This window comes from Spizellomyces punctatus (assembly GCF_000182565.1).
Source record: "Spizellomyces punctatus DAOM BR117 chromosome Unknown supercont1.4, whole genome shotgun sequence".
Classification (NCBI taxonomy): domain Eukaryota; kingdom Fungi; phylum Chytridiomycota; class Chytridiomycetes; order Spizellomycetales; family Spizellomycetaceae; genus Spizellomyces; species Spizellomyces punctatus.
In genome coordinates this window covers 1,019,844-1,041,542 of record NW_015971540.1, presented here as the reverse complement: position 1 = coordinate 1,041,542, position 21,699 = coordinate 1,019,844, and the positions used below count along the sequence as shown (strand labels likewise).

Here is a 21,699-nt window from a genome sequence, read left to right as displayed (position 1 = left end):
ATATTAAAACTGTTTTGAACAAAAAAGACAGCAGATATCTTAAAACATTCTTGCGCATTCGCTTCTGGACGGGAGGTTCAAAAAACTCCGCGGACAGGTTTGCTAATGGAGTAGCGGAGGATCGAACTCCGGGCTTCCTGCATGCGAAGCAGACACTCTACCACTGAGTTACTACCCCTGTGTTATTGGACAATAATTATCAGAAATACTAATCATTTAATTACTGAAGGGCTCGGAGAATGCATTCAGTGCTCTATCTAACACTTTTTCCTGAGACGGTCTTGCATCCTAAAAGGTGCGGTTGAAGCAGCCTCCAAATACGATGTTTGATCCTCATGATCTCCAGTATAGATATTCTTTACCATGCATTAGAAACGGCAGCGGCAACTCTCGTTCCGCTGCACCAAAACTTGTCTTAGAACAATCCTTTCGAGTTGTCCTTCATGGCTAAACTGGTTATAAACTCCCATCAAACTCCCCAGTTTGTTTAAATCAATACATTAAGAGGTTTTATTCTAGGGTCAAATATTATCTAAAATTATATAACAGAAAATTAAGGATATACAAGAAAGCAGCCTCCCCACACTCTATAGCACGACGTTTGCTTGTCACACCAACGTCAAATCTACCAGATGTGCTAGACTTCTGTAAGGCATCAAAATTCCCAACACCAGGCAGAGACATGAAAACACAACCACATCAAGCGGCGTCACTCGTACCGAGACGTCCACTGGGTTCTTTGTGGGTGACGGTCGTAATGTGGTAGAGGTGCCCGTCGATGATGACGAGGATGTAGATGCAGCAGATAGGCCGCGTGGACGGCTGGTGGCGGGTTTGCAGTCGATAAAGGTGTCGGCCATCCGTCGGCGATCTAATGTGCGCCACTGCGGTTCAACAAAAGAGTGAGTCGAGTGACAGTATAGGGCCAGTCAACATGCATTTATTACCTTGGCAGCATCCAGCCCCACGGACTCTTCGTCTGTCAAGAAAATGGTTTGTAGGAGGAACCGATCGTCAGGATGGATAGCTGATTCAGTCCTAACTGCAGAAGGAAGCAAGCAAGCCTACATGAGAATAGGATTCCTTTTTAACAAATAATCAACCTGCCATTACCTAGGACATCCACAGTCGCTCCAGCCACCAATACACCCAACACAGGTTTAACAGAATATCTGGCCGGTGCATTCGTCTTCAATTTGTATCCTACTGGCCGCTTGGATGGGTGATTGTTTTGAAGCGAGATTCTGGCAATGACTCCCACATGCGAGCGGGTGGGCGTAAAATACAAGTCGCTGGGAGAGAGGCTTAGGTGTGCTTTTGGGGATACTGGTTCCATGGCTGTTACAGTCGAGGTCCTTGTTGTCGACATGTTGCCATGAGCTTTATGTGAAATGGGAGACGAACCGGCTCAGACTTGTAAGCGCAAAGCTGTTGGTGATGGCTATCGTGCAGATACAATGTCGTAAAAGTATAAAATTCAGCTCGTTCGCTACAGGTGAAAATGTCCGAGCTAAAGAAACACGATGAGGAGCCCGTCTGAGCAGGTCCTATTTATGTGAATGTTGACAAGCGTTGGCTGCGACTCTTTGGCGAACAGGTGCGAGGGTAATGTTCCGTTCAGCCTCTATTTAAACGCACTCGAAATGCCTTTTTTTTTCGAAATCTCACTTGCTACCCCACACGGTTAAACGGCTAGAGCACGCGGGCAGCCCCAAAAAGTCCAGTTTACACGTCACCAGACGCGGAGTTTGAAATGCGCAGCCATGGTGGAAACGACCCTGTGACCAACGACAACGACAAGCGACTAATGGACATTAAAAAAATCAAGGAAAAAATAAGAAAATGCCGTTTATTCTCAAACAGGATGATCGTTTTTGTATTTGTAGATTCGCATCCAGGGCTGACTTTTTGAATTTCCAGCTTTTGGCCGCCGAGGTGGAATGAGGTTGGATGGAGGTGGATGGACATTAGTAAAAAGGTTTTCTCTGGGAGGCAGCATTTACTCCCAGTATGAACAGCATTTATCTTTTTGTGTCGTTGTCAACTTTTGAACAAAATGATGACTCTATTGCCTAGTGTGTGGTAATGTGTGTGTGTGTGTGTACTGCTCGTATCGATGGACTGTATTCACCAGTCAAGTGGTTCGAATGCATACATATTGTACGGGCGGGCAGATTGAAGACTGGCCATATATGTTAATTAGTGGGAACGCATGCGTGCAACGCACTTGATAAAAGACCTGATAAATACAAAAGATGCAGTATATTATTATTTATTTCCTATGCGAGTATAGTTGAAATCTAACCGGTGCTCAATAATGATGATTACGTCGATGGTAGTAGTATTGGCAATCCTTTTCAAATGATCCCAAATATGACGTCCAAATGAATCCCTTAAATGATGAGGGCTTGTCACCCAAAGGGTTCAACGCAACATTTTTAGATAAGCAACATGACACCACAAAAATAAGCGACAATGGGTCTCGTCCTTGCATGGATTGCCCTCGTGCCCCTCATCTCTTAACGCGGAGAATTGTAAAGGTACGAGGCAGCACAAGGCCGGATGCATTACCGAGCCTAGAACCATTGGCCATTCGCCATATGCATGGAATAACACGCCCTCCGCCAGCCCCAGCAGCCCGACCGTCTTCAACAAAGTTTAATTGTTCAACTTTCACGGCGGACTGCGGGGGGCTGAGAGAGGGCTAAATCGCGGAACATCCACAGGTGAAAATAGAAAAAAAACCCACACGCGCGCGCTTTGTGCTTGTGTCAGCGGAGGGGGGTCGCTTACAATGCTGAACAATCGGCCCAAGGTATTGGCTCTTCCCACGAAAGTCGGCCATGGAGGAATGAATAAAACATATTGGCAACTCCGCGGCCGTTTAAAATGACAAATGCAAGTTAAAAGAACTTTTCAAAATCCACGGCGGGGGGCGAAGAGACCGACGAGAGCGTCGTAGCATAAAGACATTTGGGATATTCGATATCCTCGTTGGAGGCGGAAGTTTTCCCTCCAAAAAGGAACCAGGAAAAGTCCCAAAGAGAATGCAAAACATTATAAAAAAGAATATGCCATACCAGTTGAATGTTTAAAATAATAAATGGCTTCTGGTATTCTTGTTTTCATATCGTCTCCATCGTCGTCGTAGCCAAACATTTTGCCATGGTATGCGTTCTATGCGTTTGGAAGTAAATTAAACCCTAAATAAAGGTAGCAGTTATTCCATGGTTTTGTTAAACAAGCACACTTGCCCCCGTGCATTTGCAATACCCTGAAAGACTGTTGGGGGAGCTCCGTACTTTGAAGAAGAGAGTTTTCCCCTAAAATATCTCACGTCCTTTGCCCGCATCACCAGACGATTTGTGTTCTTCACCCATTTTTCTACACAGAAGCTTGAACTCGAACGCTCGGGCAGTAACAGTCGGGCAACGCACACACACACACACACACAGCAAACGCCCCCATCCGCCATGGAAACCTGGCATGGCTTTGTCGAAACGCTCGAGGACGCAGTCTTGCTGCTCGAGGTATGCGCACTCATTCGCCGGCGTCCTCAGGGCCCAAACCGGTAAAACCGAGTTCCTTGTCCTTGACTGACCTTTCGATGGACACACGCACTTAGGCCTGTCGTCAGGGATATTTGAGACGCAACCAACGTAGATTGACGGAAAATGAAAAGGTAAGCGTGGCGCTTGGATTTCAAACACCGTTTTTGGGACAACGTACAAGACATACATGGTGCTTTTTTTTTACAGGTCCGGATACAGTCGGGTTCTGTTTGGATATGGGACGAGGAGGAGGCACAGATCCGGCGATGGACAGACGGCCGTACTTGGTCCCCATCTCGTCGCCTCCTAGAGCGCTTCTTGATATACTATGAGATTGACGGCGCTGCTCGCAATAGACGAACCTCGGAGGAGACAAATTCCACTCATGAGGACGGCGATGTGTCCATGTACAAGCGAAAAGAAGGTGGCCTCTGTAAGCGGTGCTTGGCGGTTACAACTACTGATGGTCGCCGGCAGCATCTGGTGGCGTACTATTCAGAGGAGGATGCTCGGTCCGGAAAACTGCCTCGACCTTCCCAACAGCCTGATCTGGCGTCAGTGTTTGTCGACTACCGACGATACCCGGATATTGTATTGACATGGACAGACTCATCCCCTTCCATGCGTTCTCACATGCAAGAGCTGGCGAAACGTCACCAAAACAGAGCGGGATCAATGCCTTCATCAGGAAGCTCACATCGTCGCACGCATTCACCTGATGGACCGTCTCAATCAACTCGACGATATCAACCATATGCATTCGGGCCGCAGGCACCGTCATCAAGTCAACGCCCGTTTAGTGCATCTCAGCGCGGATGGAAGCATCATAGCAGCAACGATGTTGGTCAGACGTATGCATCGCCTGCACCGCGACATGTCGCACCGTCATCATATTCCTATCCTATGTTGCCCCAATGTACAGACGTTTATCATAAAGCACAACCCAATCCGCAACCTCCTTGTACCAGGAGCTGCTGCAGACCGCTCGCTAGGCCAAATCACTTTCCATCACACTCCCCGCTACACACGTCCTCAGCTTACCCGCCACTAGCACCCACAACAACACCAATGTCACTTTATTCTCCGCATACGCCTCTACCGTCAGCGTACCCGCCACTAGCAACCACAACAGCCCCAATGTCACGCTATTCTCCACATGCATCTCCGCCCTCGATTCCCCCCGCGCCCGCACATCAACCATCTTATATCACAACGTCAAAACCCAATACCCGATTAGAGATATCGCCAGTCAGAGGCGCATGGTCGAACCATTTGCAACTTCCGCTGCCCCAGGCAGGTCCGTTGGTGCGGCAAAGCACGCCACGGATAGGGAGACCTATCCCTGTGGCAGCCTTGCTGCGAGAGACGTCATCTACCGACTTTGACGTCCCACTGGAAGGAAAGGCAGCAACAGTTTGGAAAGACTGAAAAAAACTGTTATATACGGTTGGACCCAGAGCCAAGGGAAGAAAGGGATACATTGAGACCGAAGCGCCTAGAATGAGACGCAATCATTTGCGGAATACGATGATGCGTTGTAATGGCAGAATATCCGGGACATGGACGAAAGTTTCTTAAAAACAAAAGACCAAACGCGCTTGTTTATTTCAACGCTATCGCTGGCAGCAATCGCTCTGTTTTGTTGAAAAGCGATCGGAAGCCGCTTACCGACGGCTCGTTCATCCCGCATTCAGGGAATTGAATGAAAAAAGCAGTTGGATTTCTTCTGTTGTCGCGTGGGGTCCCATGGGGGGGACATTTGGCTGGACAATGATGCAAGTATATGGAATGCCTAAAGGGAATGAATAGCTTGTCGGACTGTTTCTGGCTATCGTCGGGAATTAAAACGCTTCAAGCAAAAGGAATATCCCCGCTACTTGTATGATTTCCTTCATTTTGTATATTTGAATTAAAATCCATGCCATGGCAAACCGATGTGGTAGAAGAGCGACATTAGAACGCGCGGCTAGCACGTGACCCACATCTTGATGACACTCGCAGCTGTTCACCAACCTTTTCCTCAGTGCCCAAATTCGCCACAAGGCATCCCGTTTATTCATAGGCTGTTGGCACGTTGCAACACCGCTTCTCCACCACGATCTCCGTCATCCGCAGTTTGATCGGACTTGGTACTTGCCCCGTCACCTGGCTCGCTCATCTGCACTTCTTCCCGGACACCTGGCTCGCTCATCTGCTCTCGTCACGCCAAGGGAACAGTAAGGTGAGTTTGTTTTCGTGGCTCCCAAATCATGCGACGTAGCTGTGGGGAGAGTTGGTTCCCTGAGGCACGCACGATAACCGGGCAATAGGTTCAAAGTCTACCTCTCGGTAGACCTTATGTGCGCCTTACCGGACTCAGCAGGTCTTTCTTACTTCCATAAATTGGTAGAAAGAGAGTTACTGCACCCAGTCAGGGTGGAGGACCTGCGACGATGATTGCTGAGCTGCGTGAGCTACGAGTGCCTCGTCCGCGTGACAAGTCGGTACCTAGGCCCTTGTCCCACGTCCAGTCAGCCGTCTTCGCTGGTCCCTGACCCGATCCGGTCTCTGCTTTGGTCGGTAAAAGCAGAGCAGGCAGCCGTATTCCTTTAGGATTTTAACGCGCCGTGGACGAATTGTCCATACGTTAATACGTCCGAAAGCGGCAGCAACTTAATTTCGTTGTCAGATGGGGCGCATCAACAGAGCTCTTGGATGTATACTTACCACCTTTTCGTTTCTTTCTCGTACGTTTATGCTGTCCTCTTACCAGGAGCCTAGAGTTTGACAAGTTCCCAACGGGGTGGTCGCATGTGACGTTTGCTCTTTACGCTTCCAGGCAAATATCTGTGGCATTATGCAAAGTATGCCGCCAGGGTCAGGCGAACCAGAAAGGAAGCGGCCAGCATCGGTTGCCTTTTCTGTGAAGCGCTCACGTAAAACAAGAAATGTACTTGGCACGCCAACTAGATCGTGCCTCCCTTTCACACCGGCGAACGACGACACTGACGAAGACGTGCAACCATTTATCGACGATCCTACGTACTCACTAACCACCCATAAACACAAGCTCCTTCTGGATCCCCTTACGCAATTCAGAACTCTCTACAACGAAGGCAGCTTTCTGGCGTCTGAGGGGAGATACGCCGAAGCACTGTCACGCTGGTCGCAGGCCCTCACCCTCGTAACAGATTCTCTCAATGTAAGAGAGGTTGCTCAAGTGCACGAAATGCGAGCGCAAGTACATTTAGAACGAACCGAGTGGTTCGAGGCTGTAAAGGCCGCAGAGACCGCTAGTCAATTATGTCCACAGTGGGCAGAAGCATGGCAGACACTTGGAAGGGCGCAGATGGCTTTTGGTGAACCCGTACTTGCTGCTCAAAGCTTTGAACATTGTTTATGCATTGATTCGTCGCTTACGGAGGTGGTCGAGGAGGAGCTAACATTTGCAAGAGATATTGCCAAACGGTTACGAGAAAAGGGTCTGGAGCATGCCAGAGAGGTTGGAGGCGTTTGATGGTACCGGACGATGAGGTGAATGGCTAAAGCTCCGAGTTTACCCAGTACATCAATGTCACCAGATCCATCATTAATGGCCAATACCCGCCTGCTAGTCCCATCTTTGTTGGTCTGCGATCCATATCGTTGACGCTGAGCCCTAAGCACACGAGTATGGTGATAAAGGCAGTTTGGAGGGAGGGAATGCTGAACTCTTGGAATGCCGATAAACGCATGGTCTAGTGGAACAAGCTAACAAATCGCAACATTACGTTGCACCCGTCAAACCCCAACGGACATGGAAGATCAGCATCCTTGACACGGGTCTTGCGGCCTGCGACATGGCAGCACCTTTGCCTATCCTGATTTGCAATGGATATGGAAAGCCATTTCCGCAATTCCCAAAAATGGGGCTTTATTTGACATGAAGCTGTCAGTATTGATGGTCCGCGTGCACGGGCGCGTCCTTCTGTTCATACATTCGTCAATGGCTCATTGAGGATCGTGGAACGCTCCAGCAAGTGGCGCTAGTTGAGATACCTTTTTGCTTCCTGTTCGTTTTCGCCGGCAGGAGGTACACGTTTTCCAAGTTGGTGTATTCGTGACTTTGGTAATGACACGGCATTCAAAGAAAGTAAATGAGCACATGTCCAAAAACAATAATATTTCCTGCCGGATCTTTACAATGGATTGTAAAGCTCTAAAGATTTGTATCCATACTACAACATGACTTTCTTTTCTACGGCTCTTACAAGCCAGACGCATGAAGATTCTCCCTTAGTATGATGGCATTCACTGTCGCAAAGACTGTTTTGATCTGATTGGTGTCTGTTGCCCACGTATAGTGTATATAGATTTTTCTTTCGGGCATTTTGTTGAGAGCTACAAAACGATGGGCAAAGAATTCTGAGGCGGCCTCAAAGGTATTTGGTCCTTTTTTCGGAAGGGGGGAATCCAAATCAGTAAAAGGATAAAGTTGAAAGTGTCGTTGATATCCCAGTGTTTAAGGACTTACCGTCATATTGCGGGAAATACTTTTTGACTGGGACGGTTTTTATCTTTTCTCGAAACAGATCGACCTTGTTCAGGAAGAGGATGATGGATGTTTTGCGGAAGAGGGGATGGTTGCATATAGAGTCGAACAAATTGAGAGATTCGAGCACTGACGATACACATCATGATATTAGTAGATGGGTCAAAAAATCCGCCTCATTTGGTGGTACTTACTTCGATTTGTCGAATTGTCCTCGAAACACTTTTGATCATAGGCACTAATGGCAGCGAGGAAGATTATGCTATTGACATCATCAAAATAGGGTGCCCATTTCTTTCGTTCACTCCGTTGTCCTCCAACGTCAAAGATACGGAAAACCATTCCCTGAATCAAGAATTTGTTTTCGGTGATGGTGGTGGTCATGACTCGTGCTCGCAGGATATCTTGGTCATTTGGTACGTAGTTTGCAGCGCAGATACGGCCTACTTCGTCCATGTAGCTATAGAACAACGTGTGATGTTAGATGATATATTGGATGGTCGGGAAGAACAAATGATTGAACATACTATTGACAAGAGTCAATGAGTTGGTATTCATTCGATCGTCTGTAACATTCTTGAATGCCAGAGTCTTTCCATAGCGCCTGTATCGCATCTATCACCGCAGGTGGAACTTGTTCTCCTTCACCATATGAAGACGGTGCTGTCATTATTGACGAGGCCTTCAACTGCGTCGCAACATCCCCGTACTGTAAACCCTCCAGCCTTGCCATGGCTTCAATCAGCGTTCTGGCACAGGACATGAGATTCCCCAGGATGGCGGGACGATACGACATCCGCTCCGCATCGGAGAATGGGACACCATGAATAAGTTTGAATTGCTTGAGAATCGTGGACTTGCCGGATTCACCGGCACCCAGCAGGAGGAGTTTTATGAATCGTTCCGTTTCCCGAGCTTCAGTTTTCAATTGACGGTCAATCGCCACGCTTCGGTTTCGTGCTTCAATGTCCTCTGGTGAGCTGGAGCAGCCCCCCATATTGTGTAGCTGATGAAAAGTAAGGAGGCAGAGTGCCTAGAAAGATGACGTACGCACTGAAGGAGTTTTGTAATTGGTTTCTAGTATGCACGAAAAAGCCGAGAATGTTCAGGTTAGCATTGTCGCTTATTCCCAATAAGCAACCACAACCTTGCCAGTTTCCAGTCAACGAAGACACATGTCTGTCACAGGACTGTTCAAAACTCTTTCAACCCATACTCCACATACTCACATCTGTAACCCGACGGATACGGGTTCCGCCAAATGGTCGGAACCTTGGCTTACGGGATCAATTGGAATTGGAGGCCCCGACTTTTGTGTGTTCAGCGGCAGCTTAAGAGGAAGTTTCGAACTATTGAATGTGTTACGACAAAAAAGTGACCTTGTTTAAAACGATGAAGCGAAACAAAAAACTAACTTTTGTGATGATATTCGTAAACTCTTTACAAAACATTGCCCATACGCACAAAAAAACACATTTGTGACCCTTGTCAACAACAAGGCTTGGTTGGCATTTACACTAAACGCGCTGGTGTGTTTTCCATTCAAACATTCAAAAATAATTCGTACAAGCGGCACATAGGAAACGCAATCTATTTTTGTCGTATGGAAGATTATCCCCGGAATTTATGGTTGATGAGTTTTTTGGGGCTGACGAGGAAATAAGGTTAACTCGTAAAGCAAATCAAAAAGCAAGTTCACAACAGCAAGGATCATTGAAAATATGAACGATCAGAGTCTTTCATGTGCAGGGAGTTATTCCGTTAACAACCATGTTTTTCATCAAATAGTTTCACCATTTCAGCAGGTACAATTCATAGCATCTCGGTGAGTGTTGTTGACAAGGGAAACTGGCAATGATTGATTATGTACAGCAAGACATGCTTATGTGCAGTATTGCATTTTCTACACACTTGGGAACGTTAAGCAATTCCTCCATCGCTTCAAAAGTGTCACAGAAATCGAACTTTAGCGATTCGCCCACCCACCAATGTTTTTGCGGATGCTATCCCACTTTCGCTTCACATCACCAACCGACCGGTTCTCAATTGCGACCGTTTTCCAAGATCCCTTTAAAGACAAGGTGATATTGTCCAGCAGCTTGTCTACCTCCTTAACTGTCCAAGGACGAGGTGGTCGGCGAGGTCGCCTGTTGCTGTCTTCAAGGTGGTTGGCATATTCTTCCTCATAGTCGTAAATGTCCTGGCGATTTGCTGCTAGGTCGTCTTCGTCCTAGGGATGAAAAGTATAACTGGATAGTAAACAGGACAGGAGCTACTACACAGTTTGAATATTTGCACCTTACTCTCCTTCTTGATTGTTGGCATAATCAGTTGCAAATGGTACAAGTATGGGAGGTGCAACGGATGTGATTTTGAACTGAAGCGAGTTGCGAATAAAAGTATTTGGTATGGTCCGCAGAAACAAGCCAAATAATGGGAAAGAGTAACCTCTATACGTATAAAAGCTTATGATGCGGCATGCTCAGATCGCAGAAAGTCTATATCGTCTAGTTTATGACTCGACTTGGTGTGGCCTTCCCGCCCAAATAAATGTCCTGGCCGAACCAGCTTTTCTTTCAACGTGATATGCAAACTGGTCGTGCTCCACCGCTTCTACTGCATTATATTGCGAACAGCATTCTTTCCGTATAAAACTTGGCTATTCCAGCAAGGACATCCAGTCATGCACTAGCTATAAACCTAGCCATTGCCATGGGCTGTCTCCCATAGCTTCCTCTCCACACGTGAGGTAGACTGGCACGTTTTGCTGCTTACGAAGGACGCGCATCCGCGATGTTTGATACTTTACCAACCCACGCGATTGAATCCTTCGATCAAGGACAGGAAGACTCCGCCAACGTAACGTTTATTTATGTATTCGCCTTGATGTTGAATTTAGCAATCTAATATAGTGGTCGTGATTGTTCTACTTAGGTTCAAACAACCATCTTTAGTATCATGCCGCGAACTAAACAGCATCCTAACCGTCCATCAGGCCCTGGAGTTGTGTTGCGCATGTCATCTGGCCGATATGCCGGCGAGTTGGCCGGAGATATGAATGCAAAGGCAGAGCAGAGACAGGGGGTTGTGGTTAGACTCGAGGGAGAATTGTCGATGCTTTGTGCGTGTGGGAAAAAAGATTGCTTCAAGATTTTTGGTTGGCTTTTGTTGGAAGAAGTCAAGTACTAACTATAATTCTTATTCTTCTATAGCGGAGATTCGGTTTGCAAAACTCCTCGCATCTGCACGTTCGCCAAAACCACAAAGTGCGCTAACGCAACAAATCTTTTGATCATTCTGATAATGAGCTCACCCTCACCTTGATGTAGAAACAACAACGGCAAAGTCTGCCTCAGTATCCACACCAGCATCCCCGGGGCGCTTTGCGGTTAAAAACAGTCACTCACGCAAACGGTCTCCTTCCGTCATTGCACGTGCGGCCGAAGGTCACCAAAGTTCGGCCAGCGGCACCGAGAGTGGTGATGTGAGTTGAAAATTCGTAGCAGAGACATCTAGCTGCTTCTAACCATTTAATCATTTTGCTGTTCATACAGTCGGTCATCCCTCAAACACCTGTAAAGAAGCGACGAGTGAATATAGGAGGTATGGCGACAATTTTCATGCCTACGGTAAGTGTTTTGCATGTAGCTCCTGTAGGATGTGGATAGTTCTACATGTCCTCTGTTACATTATTCTGTCTAGTCCCAACCGTCAACGCCCCCATCACGTATACAACGCACCCCAACAACCCGATCTGCTGTCCTCTCTCCGGTATGTTCCAAGATGAAACGGATTTTAACTCTTGCAGGGCCAGCTAAACCGTACCATTACCACTGCAGCCCACATCTCCCTTGCAGTACACTGAAAATATCGCTCTCCGACCTCTATCATCGTCGCCCACGGCATCAGCATCGGCGGCGAGAAAGGGAAAAGGGCGGGCGAGCGAGTGGTGAGATCACGGCTGAGAGAACCCGATAGATGGACTTTTTTCCTTTGGTTTTCAGTCTTAGAGATGAGAAATAGTGGGATAGATATTGAGCAATGTGTTCGTACAGTGTGTGTTGTTGTGGTACGTTGTAATGGAATCGGGACAGTAGGTTCCCTGTACATTGTGATCCATCCAGGATCTACTATTCTACAAGGTGTGCTATTTCATCTTGGAACATGCGAATCTAACCGTATCTATTTACAAATAACGAGTACCAGCAGTTACCCTAAGAGGCTGCTCTTCCCACACATTTGCTTCTCGCCGATTTCCCCTCTCGAATTATTATAATACGTATCCGGGCCATCAGGACTCCATTGCTACCGCGCCTTTTGGCTTCTTGACCTTTTTCGTACGCTCCTTCTTTTTAAGAGAGTCCATGTGTAACCTGATGATATTTGTGTAGGCGTCGTGGAATCTGTCGGTATCTTGCGGGTTGACCTTTGAATATTATTGAAAGTGTCAGTACGTTTCAAATTATCTCGTCCATCCCAATGAGTCCTATTAACGTACCAGAGTACTAATCTTCGTCGAGCCGCCAACAGCCCGAACTAGACATCGGTATTCTGTGTCGGGATCGCTTAAAGCTGAACTATCCTTTCGCTTATCATACGCATCTTTGACCATAAGGAGAAATATTCGTATTTAGGACTATTAGAGGACGCAACTTGAGGAAGACATGACAGCATACATCGCTTCATTGTTACGTAGACGGTTCCCGATTCTTTTGATCTTTCGTAGAGGCGAGTGAGTTGGGACAGGAACTGTCATAAAGCAGGAAATTTCAGAATTGCTATTACACCTCAGAATAGACTAGATATTGTACTTTGTACTTACTGCATCGTTTGATAATATGGGCATGTTGAAAATTGCAAAATTCTGGAAAACTGGGACGGAGCGTCGAAGTCGAAGGATCGACGCGCTGTCGTTGTGTGACTCACCGACCGAAATTGACACTCCCACAGCCCGTGAATCCCAGCAGACGTCCAACTCCCCATCACCCGCAGGCCATCCAAAGCCATCCATCCCGTGCATCGTGCCATCTATCCATCCATCCTCTCCAGCACCTCCCCAATAGCCATATCCACTGAGAAACTGACACGATGAAGCTCGTCAGGTTAGTTTTGTCCCTTGAAGTCGGCCATCTTGGAGGGCATGGTCAAGCAAGGGCCATCTGGAGATCTCGGGCGGTTGTCAATGTTGGCGACTTGCGAATTTGGAATACTTGAAGAAAAGGACCTATGATAGTGGGGTTGGCGACGGCCAGATGTTTGGAAAGGTACTGAGAGAGATCATAGCTAGAGGGAAGGAATTGTCGGATCTAGCCTTACGAAATGATCTCGGAAAACGGGCTACCATTAGGGAATGCGACAAATTAGGGTTATCAAAACGCTATGTTAAAGCGGAGCTCCAGCGAGCTCTATTGGCCGTATGAACCTGCTGCTTGCGTTGAAGCGGGCGTACCTGGCCCATTCTTCGCTTCAAATCACCATGCTCATCGTTATTATCATATTAGATTTCTCATGAAATGTAACAACGAGACGGTTACGATCGAGCTCAAAAATGGCACCATAGTACATGGCACAATCACCGGCGTGGACATGCAAATGAATACGCATCTGAAGACAGTCAAAATGACTGTCCGGAACAAGGACCCTGTAAATCTCGAGACACTCTCCATCCGTGGTAACAACATACGTTATTTCATTTTGCCCGACTCTTTGCCACTTGATACCCTGTTGGTTGATGACTCGCCAAAGAGCAAAGGGAAGAAGAAAGATGGAAAAGGTATCTGTCAGTCAGTTTGTTTTCATTTTTTCTGCGCTTGTGTTTACATTTGCTCTTCATTGTCACAGCACCAATGGGTCGGGGGCGAGGACGAGGAAGGGGGCGTGGTCGGGGCCGTGGACGAGGACGAGGAGGTTAATTGGAATGACTGCGATGGGGCGGGATTGCAAAAATGCCGTGCAGTATTACCCTGGCGGAACACTTGGCATCTTTTGGATTCGTTGTGGGGTTCAAGGCCTTTGGGCTCGCTCAAGTGTTGCGCTATGGGACTTTTTGCTGATGTGTGTGTAAATTGTCTCTATTTGATGTGGAATATATTGTAGATAATTGTTATTGCAGGTTGGAAGTGTCGCCCTGAGACCATTGGACTAGGAAGAGAGATTCCAATCTGATATTCGCGCAAGATGCTAATGGTAAACTAAACCGTGCGAATTTCAATACACATCAATACAAATTCACCCTCTCCGCGCACTATAAGCTGTTTAAGATTGCTATGGAATATACAAACAACACGCTTTTTACCTCTCACTCATGCTTCGTCACTTCGAACGATATGTTTGCAGACAGGAACTGCATACGTCCCCATGGGAGCACAACAACGTTAATCACAAACTTCGAACTGTCGACAACTACACTACACTACATCTTTTTCAGGCACCTCGCGAACCAGGACGGTTGGTAGGGTACGTGTAAGCTCCTGCAGGTCCACCAACGGGATGCTGGAGAGTTCCACCTGGGCGTGCACCTTCCCATGGACCTTGACCGTGGGTTCCATATCCTCCTCGATTCTGCGTCTCATGTAGGAGACGGCGGTGCTCTTCAAGCAGGTCCCTCTCGCGTTCTTCAGGAGATGGAAGTCGGCTTGCAAGGTAGTACGTTGGGATAAGCCCCAGAAGCTGTAAGAGAGTTCAATATCTAAAACCAATGCCAGCTCACACCTTCAAATGAAGGCCTACCTGCAGGGCCGCCAGCACGCAAACACCAATTCCGAACTGCTTTTGCCTCTCATCCCATTCCCTCTTTACAGGGCCCAAACACGAGCGCTGGTAGCCAAACTTTTCAGTGCATGTTTCGCCATATTTGGGCCACGCTCGGTCATTAAGGTACTTTAGTCCACAGCACTCGTACTGATCTTCGATATCGCGGATGTGTCGCGGTTTGTTGTGGTAAAGATAGTCCCACCGCTTGTCGACTAATTCATTGATCTTTGGAAATCAGGAAGGTGAGATCGATGGAAAGTAAGATCAAGTGAAACTAGACTTGCTTACGGTATCACCGCGGTTGGTTAACGCAACGATTCCAACCACAAATTGCAAGATGACAAGAGCCAGCATTATTCCAAAATAAACCCACACAATGGTACGATGCTCCATAGCTGAACCGAAGCATCCTAAAATCGAAAGGATGAAGACCGACGTTCCCACTGCAATTGCTACTATTGGGAGTGTCATCGGCACCAGTGCCGAGCCTACGCTTGTGAAGAACGTACTTAGCAAATTTCTTAATAATGTATATTTTAGACGTGGATTACTCACCTAGAGGGTTGAGTAGCCCGTAGACACCCAAACCGATGAGCGCTGCACCTAGCAGCTATGATTACCAACAAGGAAGGAAATCAGCGTCGACGCTCATCCAGACGCTGATCTTTCATCACTCTGAACATACCGAAGTCAAAAAGCTGACCGCAAGGGTCGCCCATTTTGCTGTTTTGAACATTTGGTCTGGATAAGCACCTCCTTTACCCATGTTGGTAAAGTCTTGTGGAGGAAGGAAGGAATCAAACTGATATTATTTTAGACGCAGTAGGGTGCTCTGGCAAAAAACAGAAGCAAAAGGGCGCAAGCGAGCTTCTGATGCCCCAACTTGTCAGCTCGCACTATTTATATGACAGAAGCGTTCTGAACGTGATGGCTTGTGACTGAATCCTCCGCCTTTTACGTCACTAGACGGGGGAAGACAAGCAACGATCACGCATTACGTAATGCGCTTACTTGATTAGTTCACATGACTTCCATGTTGCCATTGACGACCAGGCCGAACTTGAATCGCCCAAACAGCATTTTGAACAATCGTGTTTGCCGTCATTCAGACCTTGGGCAACGACACCAGAGGTCACCACGGGCATTTGCTGCTTGAATCCTTGTCATTTAGTCGCACAATGACATCCCTCACTCTACCCGCCCGCTTCCCTGCCATTTCAACTTCCATTTTCCGCACAACTCTCCCGACATTGCGGCTACCTCTTCCCCTCGCCATCCCAACAAGAATAACGGGGACCGCAGGAGCTGCATTGGAATGGTTGTCCGGACTTTTATGGGCTGTACCAAAGAAGAAGACAACACACAGGAAAAAGGTAAGGTCATTATGTGGTCCTGCACAAAGATTTGAGCGATCGGACTGATTGGACATGCAGCGTTTGCGAATGGCAACGAAATGGCTGAAACCTTTGCGCAATATATCAACATGTCCGTTTTGTGGGCAGCCAACGCTGAAGCATCATATATGTAGAGGGTGTGTGAAACGAGCAACGGCCTGAGCGTGTTGGGACTCTGGAGGTGGGAGAGTGGGATTTAGAGGATGTTGAAAATGTCCATCAGCTCCTTTGGACTACGGGCAATCGTGGCCACCGAGACCGTTAAACAGCGGCGTTGATATTGCAGCCCTATGCAGTGTCAGATAGGAACTGAAGGGTTGCTGGAGCGTATTTATTAGAGTAGGAGCTTCCATGTTAAGAGCGCGCGTAGATGACTCACATAGCCTGGGAAACAGAGAGTCTACTTTTGTCGTTGATGGTCGCGGTCATTCTGCAAGTAGCTTTTTAGTGCAATTGTTGTCTTTCTACCTCAAAGTCGAACGAACCCAATTTCGACGGTACAATCATTAACATGACCAAGTCTTTAGTACTCACAGCTGACCTCTTTCCATGTGTTGTTTCCGCATTTCCCACGGTCTTCCAAATGTCAAATCCGCGAAGTTATCTGCGATTCAGCGCCGAACTTCTTGATCAGGACATTCAAAGTTGGTATCGTCTCATGGCTCGCCTTGAACGTGTATCCAAGAGCACGCGAGCACATGTACAGCGTGTCCGTTGGAGTTCCTGCTGGCTTACGCCGGCCCTTGCTCAGCATTTTATCTCGCAAGCACAGTTAATCAAATCTCTTGTGCTGCCAATATCTGCTGAAGGTGACCACGAATTGGAGCAATCGGCCATGGCTAGGTTTTTCAGTCAAGGTAAGGGCAGGAGAGTATTGTTCATGCACATCTTACACGCTAATTCATATTTGCTCATTGACAGCGGATATCAGTATGATGGATGTCAATATGGCAGATGTTTGGCCATATTGCGCTTGGCCAATCCTTAAGCTTGCCAAAAATTCTGTTAATGCCAGGAGTCTTTGCATTAGCACCGAGAAGTGGGACTTCCTTTGCACTGATCTGGGAGACTTTTTCCATCTATAGTTAGAAGTGTTCGATGTGGAGTGGAGGTTTTTTTTGGGAATTGGAGCGAAGCCCAAGCTGTGGCTTGGACATTGCAGACTGAAGGGCAGACTGGCCTAACCCACAACATGGATGATGCCATTGCCTTATCTGCTATGGCATTTATTGAGGAGGCTCTGGAGCCGTTGTATGTTGCACATAGAGCGCAACTGCCTTCTGATCCCGTATACGGATGGGAAGGTGAACCATCAGGCTCAGCAGAAAGCTTCTGCACACGGTGTGGATCGACAGGTAGATGGCACCCAACTTTCAGTGACACCCATGAAGAAGGGTCAACGCCCGACGCGGGATTAGCTGTCGGCTATAGGAACATTCCATTCATTTAACATGATATGGCAAACCAACTGGGGTTGTAAGAAAATAGGAACGGTTTTGTTGTCATTGCCGAAAGCCATGAGTTAGCAGGACGATAGGATGTTCCTTGGGCCTTGACTTGTACCTATCACTGGCATTGTTGGAGTATTTCGTATTGCTTGGTTTCTTTCTCCTGACAAAAAGTTCTTAAGCAAAGCTTTGGAGGGTTGGGGTATAATCTTGTAAAACCATAGGCTTTTTGCTGCTGCTTTATCATCGCAATGAGACTTCTTTGGCGGAACTTCTGAACCAAACGCGCCGATGGCACAGTCGGGCGGTTCCACAAGTTGTTGGCATGGTCATTGCTCGAATAACGTGTGCCGTCAGCAGCGCTGGAGATTCACTCTAGAAAGACGCCTAGAATAGATCCAATGTAGGTAACCTTTGTCATTCCTACACAGTTTCTACCGCAGGATCTCACGCACTATTTTGACAGGGCTCATCGCCGTTCGATACCTTACATTTTTGCATTCCTTTCCGCTCTCTGTGCCCTAACCCACACTCAAGCGACATCCTCCATAACCTCAGATGCTCCTACCAACCTTTCCTTGGCGCTGTGGTCACCGCAGCCGGACATAAATGAGGCTGCGATAGAGGGATTTTTTGCTAGTAGTGGGCATACAAACAATTGGGCTGTGCTGGTGAGAACTTGAATCTGAACGAACGGACTCTCTATTGTATCTGACAACCTATCTGATGTAGGTCTGCACTTCCCGCTTCTGGTTTAACTACAGGTAATTGCTGACTAGAAAAGACGTCTGTGACAAGTACCTGATAGTTGACCCATTTGTTCCCAGGCACATCGCAAACACACTTTCCATATACCATACTGTGAAACGCTTGGGCATACCTGACTCGAATATCATTCTCATGCTATCTGACGACGTCGCATGTAACCCAAGAAATCACTTCCCAGCCACTATATATAATAATGCTGGTCGATTCATTGATCTCTACGGGCGCAACGTGGAAGTCGATTATAGAGGGTACGAAGTAACTGTGGAGAACTTCATTCGATTGTTGACGGGTATGTCGATGCATTATTCATCCTTAATTTGGTTCACTTATGCATGTGCATGAATCAGGACGGCATGATCCCGACGTGCCCAGATCCAAGCGACTTTTGACCGATGACCGGAGCAATGTCCTGGTTTACATGACAGGCCATGGTGGCGATGAGTTCCTGAAGTTCCAGGACGCAGAAGAAATCGGCAGCCATGACATTGCAGATGCTTTTGCTCAGATGTATGAAAAAAATCGGTAAGTCCCATATTTGCAAACTGGTGTTTTGGCGTAATCTAAAATGTTTGAAATGGTAGATATCATGAGATATTTTTCATGATCGACACTTGCCAAGCAGCGTCTATGTACAAGCGCATCTACTCTCCAAACATTTTGGCAGCGGCATCGGCTGAGGTTGGACAAAACTCGTACTCTCATCATGTCGATCCCGACATAGGTGTAGCGGTTATTGATCGGTTTACATACTACAATCTGGAGACACTGGAAAAACTCAAGGGGGAAGACAAGTCCACCTTGCAGCAACTGGTAAATTATTCTACTGTCTGTGACTGGGAAAAAATTTTCACACTGAATGTATTCGTCCCCCTACAGTTTAGTACTTATAACACACAGGCGATTGCGTCCACCCCCGGCATAAGAACAGATTTATACCCACGGAGACCAGAAAATGTAGGGTCGACGTATCTCTCATTTTCAAACACTCATGTTAATGCCGTCTCTATACAGGCTTTGGTCACGGACTTCTTCGGCGGAGTCCAGAACGTACAACTAACAACAGCGGGGTATAAGCTGAAGTCCGGTAACCTGCAGAGTCAGACGTTGACAAAGCAGCATCATCCATCGAAATCCGGTAGCGCAAAGCGGAAGTCCATGGTTCCCCCTTCTCGTAATAACGCGCTGCAAGTGCATTCAGAACGTGGGGCAGTATCACTACCATTTGTATTGGGTCTAATGGGATTCATGGCCGGAGTATGGTTTCTTTCACGAGTAATATGATGTAAGTTCAGTCAGACTCTTCGTCGTTCCACTCTTGTATCATTTCTTCACTGATGTAATCAAATCTGACACAATTAGGGTCTCATTAGTTGCCAGCTTATACAAATGTTGATTTGTGTTTTGGCGCGTTACCTCCATATTAATGCGTCATCCCCGACGTATATAATGTTGCTGTCGGCGGATTATTAGCGTAGTTCAATCACCGCAGGGCAAGGGTGTCTGACAACTCACCGGCAGTCGTGAGAAAATGCACAACAACGGACGGTTTTGGTTGACCTCGAATGGTCTAACGTTGATATGAGCTCTCCCTGAGCTAGATTATAGATAAAAACGTTGCCTGATGGGTTCCCGATGCAAAAATATTGTCCGCAGGAGCTGCCATGACGTAGGTTAATACTGCAATCGCGGACCGCGCGCACCTAGCTTCAATCGGTTACCAACCTCACATCGAAACGACAGTAGTTGCTACCACCACTTCCTTTTATTGTGAAAGAATGGATAATCTGACCATAGTAACCGTGTAAGTTTACTATCAGCAGGTTAAATCTGCGGATGTTCAGATACCCACCTCTGCAGATATTGGGTCCCAGAAAACAACCTTGCCATTAACAGACTTCGATAAGACCTTTTCATCCACATATCGTATGCAGTCTAGTCAATAAAGGTTCAGGAGATGCCCACGATTGATTTCAACGCTTTCACAAGTCTACCGATATAATTATTTCCATGCAATTGATCACTCCAAACAACCTGTTGCCCCTCGTCAATGTGTTCCACTGGAGCCGCTATAGCTTCATTCTCGGACAAGTGGAGCAGGTCTTCAGGAATCTCCCAGTCTACCACCACACCTTTGGAGCTTGACGTCAAGAAGGACATTCCGTTTGGGTGAAAGGCCTAGTGCAGGAGGACGCTATGAGCGTTGGAGGACTGATGATGAACATAATAAAAGACATACAGCAGCAGTGGCCTTGACGAAGTACACGCATAAACACTTTTTTGCCCGCACATGCCATAACTTGACGTTTCCGTCATCGCTAACGGATAGGAGCAGATTTACGTCGGTGGGATGTGGTTGGAGGTCAAGGATGCGATCTGTTCAAGATGATGAATTGGCATATATATATACATTAAACAAAGACAACGAGAGAAGTGAAGATCTGACGTACGTACCTGTATGACCTTTCAGTCTGGCAATTTCCTCGGAGCGGGTCACGCTCAGTATGTGGATGTCACTGTCAGTTCCAGCGGCGGCTAGGACAGCGTCTTGATCCACATGAAGCCAGCAGCACGTTAGTAGTTCTGGTGTCTAATGCCATGTAAGTGCTCGGGTTGCCGTTATTAATCATATAAAGGACTTTTGACTCTACCTCGGTTGGCGATTCCTCTGCGTCCTTGCAGTATCCCACTCCATTGACCACAAAATGCGACATGATATCTAGATGATCGCCGCAGTGTTCATTATCATAGAAATTTGCCTACACACATAATGCTAGTTAGTATGTTTTGAAGAAAAGCGATACGCAAAGAGAATGGCAAACTATTTACTTGTGGTCCTCCAATTGTTGCCAGTACATTATTTGCTGTCCCTGCATCCTGCTCACTTGCAACCGTACTTGTTGAAGGAAAAAATACACATTGGTTGATGCAGCTACCATGGTTTTCTCTGACTATCCGTCTCAGTCTGAGCGAACTCAGAATTTCATCTTTTCCAGGTGGTAGAGGTTGTGGTTTCTCAGCTAGAGTCGGTGTCAGGTCCCGCGCAGGTGGTGAGGAAATGGAATTTGGTGCGGGTTCGGGTCGCAGCCTTCTATTCTGGTGGGAGCAGTCGTCAACATATACATCTGTATTAACGGGCGGCAAGCTCTCTTCTCTGGTGCGTTTCATTATGTTGTTGCAGGAGAATGTTCGCTGGGGAGACCTTGGAAGATTGCTGGGACGCAACAGGCAATTCGGACAGCACGTGACAGACCCGTTCGGACAGGGTTCGAATCGTG

General features: G+C 47.1%; 10 protein-coding genes and 1 non-coding gene across 12 annotated transcripts; 5 read left to right on the top strand and 6 right to left on the bottom strand.

The window, feature by feature from the left end:
* Window positions 1-106: 106 nt before the first annotated feature.
* SPPG_10068 lies at window positions 107-178 on the bottom strand. The gene has a single exon. It is a non-coding gene; the product is annotated as a tRNA-Ala (tRNA).
* A 280-nt stretch (window positions 179-458) lies between these two features.
* Window positions 459-1,678, bottom strand: SPPG_02796 (uncharacterized protein). Its single transcript, XM_016751081.1, has 3 exons — window positions 1,114-1,678; window positions 948-1,042; window positions 459-884 (listed from the first exon to the last, which is right to left on the bottom strand). Exons 1-3 carry the CDS (start codon window positions 1,367-1,369, stop codon window positions 609-611), a joined length of 627 nt encoding a protein of 208 aa, XP_016610361.1. The 5' UTR covers window positions 1,370-1,678; the 3' UTR covers window positions 459-608.
* A 1,795-nt stretch (window positions 1,679-3,473) lies between these two features.
* Window positions 3,474-4,979, top strand: SPPG_02795 (uncharacterized protein; the record flags this gene model as incomplete). Its single annotated transcript, XM_016751080.1, has 3 exons — window positions 3,474-3,530; window positions 3,626-3,682; window positions 3,759-4,979. The coding sequence occupies 3 exons, from the start codon at window positions 3,474-3,476 to the stop codon at window positions 4,977-4,979; spliced, it is 1,335 nt and encodes a 444-aa protein (XP_016610360.1).
* Window positions 4,980-5,555: 576 nt separating this feature from the next.
* Window positions 5,556-7,787, top strand: SPPG_02794 (uncharacterized protein). Its single transcript, XM_016751079.1, has 2 exons — window positions 5,556-5,772; window positions 5,941-7,787. Exon 2 carries the CDS (start codon window positions 6,388-6,390, stop codon window positions 7,045-7,047), a length of 660 nt encoding a protein of 219 aa, XP_016610359.1. The 5' UTR covers window positions 5,556-5,772; window positions 5,941-6,387; the 3' UTR covers window positions 7,048-7,787.
* Window positions 7,664-9,595, bottom strand: SPPG_02793. 2 transcript variants are annotated; one of them, XM_016751078.1, is made up of 5 exons: window positions 9,209-9,595; window positions 8,589-9,138; window positions 8,256-8,521; window positions 8,044-8,190; window positions 7,664-7,961 (listed from the first exon to the last, which is right to left on the bottom strand). In XM_016751078.1, the coding sequence occupies exons 2-5, from the start codon at window positions 9,056-9,058 to the stop codon at window positions 7,777-7,779; spliced, it is 1,068 nt and encodes a 355-aa protein (XP_016610358.1). In that variant the 5' UTR covers window positions 9,059-9,138; window positions 9,209-9,595; the 3' UTR covers window positions 7,664-7,776. The 2 variants fall into 2 exon arrangements, with proteins under 2 accessions (XP_016610358.1, XP_016610357.1); XM_016751077.1 differs by having other exon boundaries at window positions 9,291-9,595.
* Window positions 9,596-10,704: 1,109 nt separating this feature from the next.
* Window positions 10,705-12,163, top strand: SPPG_02792 (uncharacterized protein). Its single transcript, XM_016751076.1, has 7 exons — window positions 10,705-10,920; window positions 10,996-11,182; window positions 11,274-11,327; window positions 11,391-11,545; window positions 11,616-11,690; window positions 11,764-11,832; window positions 11,901-12,163. The coding sequence occupies exons 1-7, from the start codon at window positions 10,855-10,857 to the stop codon at window positions 12,012-12,014; spliced, it is 720 nt and encodes a 239-aa protein (XP_016610356.1). The 5' UTR covers window positions 10,705-10,854; the 3' UTR covers window positions 12,015-12,163.
* Window positions 12,090-12,974, bottom strand: SPPG_02791 (uncharacterized protein). The gene is made up of 4 exons (XM_016751075.1): window positions 12,884-12,974; window positions 12,738-12,810; window positions 12,560-12,663; window positions 12,090-12,487 (listed from the first exon to the last, which is right to left on the bottom strand). The coding sequence occupies exons 1-4, from the start codon at window positions 12,905-12,907 to the stop codon at window positions 12,353-12,355; spliced, it is 336 nt and encodes a 111-aa protein (XP_016610355.1). The 5' UTR covers window positions 12,908-12,974; the 3' UTR covers window positions 12,090-12,352.
* A 17-nt stretch (window positions 12,975-12,991) lies between these two features.
* Window positions 12,992-14,304, top strand: SPPG_02790 (small nuclear ribonucleoprotein Sm D1). The gene is made up of 3 exons (XM_016751074.1): window positions 12,992-13,163; window positions 13,563-13,834; window positions 13,903-14,304. The coding sequence occupies exons 1-3, from the start codon at window positions 13,150-13,152 to the stop codon at window positions 13,971-13,973; spliced, it is 357 nt and encodes a 118-aa protein (XP_016610354.1). The 5' UTR covers window positions 12,992-13,149; the 3' UTR covers window positions 13,974-14,304.
* Window positions 14,154-15,741, bottom strand: SPPG_02789 (uncharacterized protein). Its single transcript, XM_016751073.1, has 5 exons — window positions 15,500-15,741; window positions 15,370-15,424; window positions 15,103-15,302; window positions 14,791-15,039; window positions 14,154-14,730 (listed from the first exon to the last, which is right to left on the bottom strand). The coding sequence occupies exons 1-5, from the start codon at window positions 15,578-15,580 to the stop codon at window positions 14,485-14,487; spliced, it is 831 nt and encodes a 276-aa protein (XP_016610353.1). The 5' UTR covers window positions 15,581-15,741; the 3' UTR covers window positions 14,154-14,484.
* A 154-nt stretch (window positions 15,742-15,895) lies between these two features.
* SPPG_02788 (GPI-anchor transamidase) lies at window positions 15,896-20,057 on the top strand. The gene is made up of 12 exons (XM_016751072.1): window positions 15,896-16,187; window positions 16,248-17,065; window positions 17,130-17,563; window positions 18,014-18,059; window positions 18,123-18,327; window positions 18,389-18,420; window positions 18,484-18,713; window positions 18,772-18,946; window positions 19,006-19,234; window positions 19,301-19,378; window positions 19,436-19,706; window positions 19,784-20,057. Exons 3-11 carry the CDS (start codon window positions 17,401-17,403, stop codon window positions 19,703-19,705), a joined length of 1,428 nt encoding a protein of 475 aa, XP_016610352.1. The 5' UTR covers window positions 15,896-16,187; window positions 16,248-17,065; window positions 17,130-17,400; the 3' UTR covers window position 19,706; window positions 19,784-20,057.
* On the bottom strand, window positions 19,258-21,613 carry SPPG_02787 (uncharacterized protein). Its single transcript, XM_016751071.1, has 10 exons — window positions 21,251-21,613; window positions 21,073-21,180; window positions 20,876-21,011; window positions 20,661-20,797; window positions 20,416-20,599; window positions 20,274-20,356; window positions 20,147-20,208; window positions 19,937-20,080; window positions 19,838-19,876; window positions 19,258-19,770 (listed from the first exon to the last, which is right to left on the bottom strand). Exons 1-10 carry the CDS (start codon window positions 21,587-21,589, stop codon window positions 19,713-19,715), a joined length of 1,290 nt encoding a protein of 429 aa, XP_016610351.1. The 5' UTR covers window positions 21,590-21,613; the 3' UTR covers window positions 19,258-19,712.
* Window positions 21,614-21,699: the final 86 nt, after the last annotated feature.

What these genes read in the sequence shown, in the direction of transcription:
- SPPG_02791 (XM_016751075.1), bottom strand. Translation starts at nt 12,907, where the DNA reads ATGCCCATATTATCAAACGATGCA. An exon ending in CCATATTATCAAACGATGCA is followed by an intron (nt 12,811 to 12,883) that starts GTAAGTACAAAG and finishes GCTTTATGACAG; the next exon opens with TTCCTGTCCCAACTCACTCG. An exon ending in CTACGTAACAATGAAGCGAT is followed by an intron (nt 12,664 to 12,737) that starts GTATGCTGTCAT and finishes TTATGGTCAAAG; the next exon opens with ATGCGTATGATAAGCGAAAG.
- SPPG_02796 (XM_016751081.1), bottom strand. Translation starts at nt 1,369, where the DNA reads ATGTCGACAACAAGGACCTCGACTGTAACAGCCATGGAACCAGTATCC. An exon ending in AGCGACTGTGGATGTCCTAG is followed by an intron (nt 1,043 to 1,113) that starts GTAATGGCAGGT and finishes TTCCTTCTGCAG; the next exon opens with TTAGGACTGAATCAGCTATC. An exon ending in TGGGGCTGGATGCTGCCAAG is followed by an intron (nt 885 to 947) that starts GTAATAAATGCA and finishes GTTGAACCGCAG; the next exon opens with TGGCGCACATTAGATCGCCG.
- SPPG_02794 (XM_016751079.1), top strand. Translation starts at nt 6,388, where the DNA reads ATGCAAAGTATGCCGCCAGGGTCAGGCGAACCAGAAAGGAAGCGGCCA.
- SPPG_02793 (XM_016751078.1), bottom strand. Translation starts at nt 9,058, where the DNA reads ATGGGGGGCTGCTCCAGCTCACCAGAGGACATTGAAGCACGAAACCGA. An exon ending in CTCATTGACTCTTGTCAATA is followed by an intron (nt 8,522 to 8,588) that starts GTATGTTCAATC and finishes GTTGTTCTATAG; the next exon opens with CTACATGGACGAAGTAGGCC. An exon ending in GGACAATTCGACAAATCGAA is followed by an intron (nt 8,191 to 8,255) that starts GTAAGTACCACC and finishes GTGTATCGTCAG; the next exon opens with TGCTCGAATCTCTCAATTTG.
- SPPG_02792 (XM_016751076.1), top strand. Translation starts at nt 10,855, where the DNA reads ATGTTTGATACTTTACCAACCCACGCGATTGAATCCTTCGATCAAGGA. An exon ending in GACAGGAAGACTCCGCCAAC is followed by an intron (nt 10,921 to 10,995) that starts GTAACGTTTATT and finishes TGTTCTACTTAG; the next exon opens with GTTCAAACAACCATCTTTAG. An exon ending in GATCTGCTGTCCTCTCTCCG is followed by an intron (nt 11,833 to 11,900) that starts GTATGTTCCAAG and finishes TTACCACTGCAG; the next exon opens with CCCACATCTCCCTTGCAGTA.
- SPPG_02789 (XM_016751073.1), bottom strand. Translation starts at nt 15,580, where the DNA reads ATGGGTAAAGGAGGTGCTTATCCAGACCAAATGTTCAAAACAGCAAAA. An exon ending in CGGTCAGCTTTTTGACTTCG is followed by an intron (nt 15,425 to 15,499) that starts GTATGTTCAGAG and finishes TGGTAATCATAG; the next exon opens with CTGCTAGGTGCAGCGCTCAT. An exon ending in CGGGCTACTCAACCCTCTAG is followed by an intron (nt 15,303 to 15,369) that starts GTGAGTAATCCA and finishes TCACAAGCGTAG; the next exon opens with GCTCGGCACTGGTGCCGATG.
- SPPG_02787 (XM_016751071.1), bottom strand. Translation starts at nt 21,589, where the DNA reads ATGAAACGCACCAGAGAAGAGAGCTTGCCGCCCGTTAATACAGATGTA. An exon ending in TCGTCAAGGCCACTGCTGCT is followed by an intron (nt 20,600 to 20,660) that starts GTATGTCTTTTA and finishes CTCCTGCACTAG; the next exon opens with GCCTTTCACCCAAACGGAAT. An exon ending in GGGACCCAATATCTGCAGAG is followed by an intron (nt 20,209 to 20,273) that starts GTGGGTATCTGA and finishes TACTATGGTCAG; the next exon opens with ATTATCCATTCTTTCACAAT.
- SPPG_02788 (XM_016751072.1), top strand. Translation starts at nt 17,401, where the DNA reads ATGGATGATGCCATTGCCTTATCTGCTATGGCATTTATTGAGGAGGCT. An exon ending in CAAACAATTGGGCTGTGCTG is followed by an intron (nt 18,328 to 18,388) that starts GTGAGAACTTGA and finishes TATCTGATGTAG; the next exon opens with GTCTGCACTTCCCGCTTCTG. An exon ending in ACCCACGGAGACCAGAAAAT is followed by an intron (nt 19,379 to 19,435) that starts GTAGGGTCGACG and finishes GTCTCTATACAG; the next exon opens with GCTTTGGTCACGGACTTCTT.
- SPPG_02790 (XM_016751074.1), top strand. An exon ending in GAAGAAGAAAGATGGAAAAG is followed by an intron (nt 13,835 to 13,902) that starts GTATCTGTCAGT and finishes TCATTGTCACAG; the next exon opens with CACCAATGGGTCGGGGGCGA.